We start from the raw sequence: 6,000 nt of genomic DNA on the forward strand, positions 1-6,000 counted from the left end.
AAACAGGTTGAGTTTTATTTAAATTAAGATTCCTGAGGATATTCGCACTCTTAGAACTCTATTTGAATATTTCTGGTTTCTGTCCATGGTCCAGACCGTTCACTGGGGCTCTATTTTTGCTCCTTAGAGATTTTACAGTGCTTATTTCTTAAGCCCTTATGATACTGATTAAATATAGCAATGTTTGATCTGCATATTTACATTAATTTGCATATGCCAAACACTAGAGTATTTCATGTTAAACGCGCTTACTTTTCTTCTTGGCTCTACTTGGTTATAGAGAGCTGCCATTGAGTAATGGCCAAGGGGTAGATAATTTAGATACATGCTAACTAAAATAAAAATTGCTGTATATATTTTAAATATGATAAAGCTTACATTCCATGAGGTAAAAGACATAGGCTTATTCCTTTCTATGCAGAAAAATGTGCACTAGTTAATAAATTGACAGGTTATTAATTAGAAGAGGGTCCTGGCTTAGCAATAGAATATTTCATTGTAGGAGTAATCAATCACTGATTTTTTTCAAATCACAAATGAACATGTGCATTAAAAAGATGTGTGCCGGGGCTGGAGCGATAGCACAGCCCATAGGGCGTTTGCCTTGCATGCGGCTGACCCGAGTTCGATTCCCAGTGTCCCATAAGGTCACCTGAGCACCGCCAGGAGTAATTCCTGAGTGCACAGCCAGGAGTAACCTCTGTGCAATGCCAGGTGTGATCCAAAAAGAAAAAAAATGTGCGCCACACCCAGCAGTGCTAAGAGCTTACACCTGGCTCAGTGCCCAGGGACTATTCTGGTAGAGAGTTCGGGTACCAAATGCGGTTGGTCCCAGGAATTGAACCTGTGTTGGCCGCATGTAAGGCAAGTGCTATACCTGCTATGCTATCTCTCTGGCCCCCAAATGTGTATTTTTAAGCTAAAAAGATTCAAAAATAGTACAGGCATTAGGTAAAGAAGGTATGTCATGATTGAGAAGCTAGAGAATAAAAAATAGAGTATGAAATACTTCCTGTCTTGCACGAGCAGATTTATAAGAGAAAATTATATGTTTATGAGTGTGGACATGTGTATATGTCATGTTTGTATATAACATGTACACTGGTATAAGGAAAATAAGTAGTAATTTTTTTCTGCAATATTTGGCTGGAGTGATAGCACAGCGGTAGGGCGTTCGCCTTTTGTTCGATTCCTCCGCCCCTCTTGGAGAGCTCGGCAAGCTACCGAGAGTATCCTGCCTGCACGGCAGAGCTTGGCAAGCTACCCGTGGTATATTGGATATGCCAAAAACAGTAACAACAAGTCTCACAATGAGAGACATTACTGGTGCCCGCTTGAGCAAATCAGTGAGCAACAAGATGACAGTGACAGTGATAGTGATTAAATTATAAATAACTTAGGTTTTAGAGTAGGATTTCAGTTAACTAAAAATTACAATTTTGGGGCAGAAACTAATTATTCTTACACATTGTATTTTAATTGAGTTCTTCAAGTAATTTCAACAAGGTTTTCACTTACTGGTGTATGAGGTGTCGGTAACCTCATGTGCCTCAGGTAGAAATTGGTAAAATACCACTTCAAAGCTATAATGAATAAGGAAAAAAAATTTCTTTTTGGTTTCATTTTGTTTTGGTTTTGCCATACCAGGCAGTGTGCAGGGCTTGCTCCTGGCGCTGACTCAGGAGTCGCTCCTGGCGTGCACGGGGGAAAATACAGGATGCTGAGCATTGAACCTGAGACGGCTGTGTGCGGGGCAAGCCCCCTGCCCTCTGCGCTCTCTTGCTGGCTCCAAGGAAAAATCTTTGTAGAGAGACTTCTTTAGGTTTGGATTCATAGTGAAATGAAAGGAAGAAGGGATTAAAGGGTTAAACTCGGGTTCAGTCCTCAGCCTCCCCTATTTCCCCTATGCACGCCAGGAGTGATTCCTAAATGCAGAGCCAGGAATAACCCCTGCACACTGCCAGGTGTGGCAAAACCAAAACAAATGAAACCAGACATTTTTTTTTTTTTTTTTACAGAATTTCCCATGAACCTTCTGCCCTGTACACTCAGGTTTGCCTATTATTAGCATCGCCAGAATAGTACTTCCCCACCCCCCACCCTCTGCTCTCTCCCTGTCCCCTTCCAGGGGGTGAGTCTATGTTGGCACATCAATACCACCTGAACTCCAAACACCAAAGTTTACTATAGGGGTCAGGGTTCATTCACTGTTAGTGTGGTGTATTTAGTGGGTTTGGAGATGTAGCGTGAAAAAAAAAAATAACATGCTCATTATGCCATCCAGAAGTTTAAAATGCCAGCTTTGTGTCCTGCTTACTCATCTTGCCCCTGTGATGGGCACCACCTCTCCTGACAACCACTGATCTTTTTTGGCTGCATAGTGTGTTGTCTTTGCTAGAATGTCATGTAATTGGAATCCAGAGACTATGTAGCCTTTTCAGTATGTTGCTTTTTTTTCACTCAGGGGTATGCATTTAGGTATTCTTGTCTTTTCATGATTTGATACCTGATTTCTTTTTTTTGTAATTTATTTTTTATTTTTTGAAATTTTATTGAATCACTGTGAGATAGTTACAGGCTTTCATGTTTGGGTTACAATCACACAATGATCAAATACCAATCCCTCCACCAGTGCACATTCCCCACCACCAATATATCTCATTTCTTTTGTAGCACTAAATATATAACATTCTATTTTCTGGACATATGACAGTTTATTTACCTATTTGACTATATATTTACCTTCTGTAGGACAACTTGGTTCCTTCCAAGCTTTGAAAATTATGAAAAAAGCTACTGTAACTATTTATATGCCAGTTTGTGTGCAAACATAAATTTTCACTTCCTTCAAATATATGCCAAGGGATTTCATGCTAAGAGGTGTATAATTTAGTAAGAAATAAAGTGTCTTCCAAAGTAGCTGTAGCATTTTACATTTCCACCAGCAATAGATGAAATTTCCTATTGTTCCATACCTCATCAGTAGTTGGAGTCTTAGAGAAAATCATTTTGTAAACTGTTTCATAATTAACAGTTATTAATAATTATACTTAATAATTTACAATTAAGTTCCATTAAAATACATAGGAACCAAATGTATTGCTTTGGAATTTTCTATCAAGACTTGGCTGTGAGCACCATGTGGAGATCTTTTAAACACCAACTTATTGGCTTACTAGTTTGGTTTTCACCTTTTATTTTTTAAAATAATAAACAGACTCCCCATTATCAGATGACTAGGGAGGTTAACTGGAAAGATACAGTAAGTTGAGTATTTTTGAGGTGTGTGGGTCAGTTTGCTGTTTGGAAAAAATGTGCTGGCTTTGTTTTCACGTGAAAGTGTTAACCATCACGGCATGATTTCTCATATCCTCTCTGTATAATTAACAGGTATGTCAAGGATGCCACAATGCAATTGATCCCGAAGTGCAGAGGGTGACCTATAACAATTTCAGCTGGCACGCGTCCACAGAGTGCTTCCTGTGCTCCTGCTGCAGCAAGTGCCTCATAGGGCAGAAGTTCATGCCAGTAGAAGGGATGGTTTTCTGTTCAGTGGAGTGCAAGAGGATGATGTCTTAAGAGGGGAATACCAAGCAGTACTGAGCCGAAGCTATCCACAGTGATCTGCATTTCTACTGTAAGATGCAAGTTGGAAAAATAAATGGAAAAACGAACAGCAACAACAAAAGGAACTGTAAAGGCAACCAGAAGATTTTCTTTTGATAACTTTCTTGGCTGTTTTTACCTTTTATTCATCATTTCCTCCCTCCATTTCTTAAACTGGCTTTAAGCACTTGATTTTAAGATGGAAAGAATTTTTTCTTTCCTATACCTCCAATTGTAAAACTACACAAGTTGGAAGCTTGGGTTTAAGTAATTTTTGTATCCCGTGCCACCCTCGTGCCAAACGCAATCTATAAAAGTGTATGGAATGGAAATATGTGCATTTCTAGTTTTGTATTTCTTCTCCCTCTTGTGTGAAATGAAAAGAAAATTAAATTTTCTCCAGTGTGAACACTCTACATTTATTGCCTCATCCCAATCACTGAATCTTACAGAGAAAAACAGTGAGTCTTTTTGAAATAGAAATAGAAATGCAACATAATATGCAGAACTGATATCATTACATCCCTGCATTTGCAGTGTTCGAAGTTAAACAAAGGTAACTTTATTGTAGAATTTTTTTTTAAATTTTCTTTGCTTCTTAGTATTTGTACCTCCATCCGTGGCCTTGAATATTTTATCAAAGGTTAGCCTCCATGCCTTTTATTTCTATTGATGAATTTTGGCTTGGATCTAAGCGCCAACCTACTTACTTATACTGTTTTAAATCCAAAGAACATGTATGTTTTGTACCCAAGAAATGTATTTGCACTTGTGTGTGTGGTTTGGATAGACTTTTGCATGGTTTTCATTCTTTTCTAATGAATACTGTCTTATGATGGGTCTTGAATGTCTTTCTTTGCTTTTTTGTATCTCCATCCTTAAGCCTTCCTAACGTTTATTTTTTTCCTATATCCTTCCATATACAGCTATGTATTATGAAAATTAAATGGAATTAATATGTATATTATTATTCAAATAAAATGTTTCACTTTAGTACCTATCTTTATTTTCATATCCTTTCTATTGAGAGAAAAAAAGTACTCTGTAGTTAAGCATTTGTTTCAGCAGGGGGCAGTGTCTCCAAGGATAAAAACTACCCAGACCAAAAAAAAAAAAAATTAACTTCTGCTGACAGACTGAAAGGAGACTTTTTAATATGATGAAGGTAAAGTGCTTTTTTTTTTTTAACTCTAGAATAAACCATGCATTTATTTACCAGCCAACTTGTTGGTTTCCAGCATGCAGTTACTTTTTCTTTCAGGAAAAAAAAAAGTCATTTCAGTTGAGGTTTGTGAAAATTGTTCTTCTGATCTCCTGATGGGAATCTACGAAAATGCTACTTTCATATTCAAAATTGCAAATCTATTTGGTTTTCTAAGAATGTTTTCGTGGCAGCCTATTGTGGAAAAGGAAGGAATTCTCCCTATTATTAGCATAGCATGAGATTTTTTTCCCCGTCGTGTCTGAAGTATTTCAGTCATAGTACATGAGCACTTTTTTTGACACACTCCCAAGAATAATTTGATGATGCTTTTCTCATTTTGTATTTGTTTGATGGGTAGTGTTCCTTTCTGCCATTTTCCCCAGCAGACATTTTTCAATACTCACTAGTATACAGAAAATTTACAGGTCTCCCTCTGTGCCAGGGTCTTTCCCAGCATTTATAAAAGTATCTTTTGAAGTTTAAACACGTGTCACTTGATATCAACCAGTGATAAAGTCCTGCCTAAACTCTAAATGCTGATATCAAGTGTATCTTTTATTTCCTTGGAATTCCACTGTTCGATTACACCATTTTAGCTTTAACTCAGATGGAAATGGATGTATTTTCCACTCTGTTTTCCCCCACTAAGTTGAATGAATTACCTTTCTTAGATATAAATTAGTGGGAATAAATGGAAACAGTTTTCTTGTGTATTAAAAGTATATTTGTCACATGCCTGCTTGCGTAGTCTCTTGGGAATGAAGTCGAACAGGGTAGTTCAGGGAGGGATGTAGAGGACCATGAAATTTGACCAAAATTATTGTTTATGTCCCCAATATGTTGACTCTTAATGTTTTATTAATAGTCATACATGTTTCCTAAAGAAAATACAATTTTCTTTGTGGATATAGCATTACTAGGATAGGATTGACTCCTTACTAAGTTGTATTTTGTTTGGCTTTATAATAGAGAATGACTCCATATGACAGATTATTAGAGCAATTATCATTTTAAACTATGAGCTTTTATAAAATAGTTTTCCGAATGCTTTGTCATGAAATATTTAACAAGGTTAAGATAGTTATAAGGTTCAGTAAGATACCTCTTTTTCTGTTATTTAGGACATAATCAAAAGTGCCCCTGCTGTATCATTGTATATTTGGCATTGTTTCGCCACTAAATAAGTTTAG

The 6,000-nt window shown here is 37.0% G+C and overlaps 1 protein-coding gene across 1 annotated transcript in view; it reads left to right on the plus strand.

The window, feature by feature from the left end:
• Positions 1-4,594, plus strand: part of TES (testin LIM domain protein) — a 38,669-nt gene extending 34,075 nt beyond the window's left edge. Inside the window, exon 7 of the mRNA XM_004602078.3 lies at positions 3,391-4,594. Coding sequence (XP_004602135.2) covers positions 3,391-3,579 — 189 coding nt within the window. The 3' untranslated portion in view covers positions 3,580-4,594. The remainder of the gene's footprint in view (positions 1-3,390) is intronic.
• The last annotated feature ends 1,406 nt before the right edge of the window (positions 4,595-6,000 follow it).

The sequence above is a fragment of the Sorex araneus genome, chromosome 1 (genome assembly GCF_027595985.1).
Source record: "Sorex araneus isolate mSorAra2 chromosome 1, mSorAra2.pri, whole genome shotgun sequence".
In the NCBI taxonomy this organism is placed as follows: domain Eukaryota; kingdom Metazoa; phylum Chordata; class Mammalia; order Eulipotyphla; family Soricidae; genus Sorex; species Sorex araneus.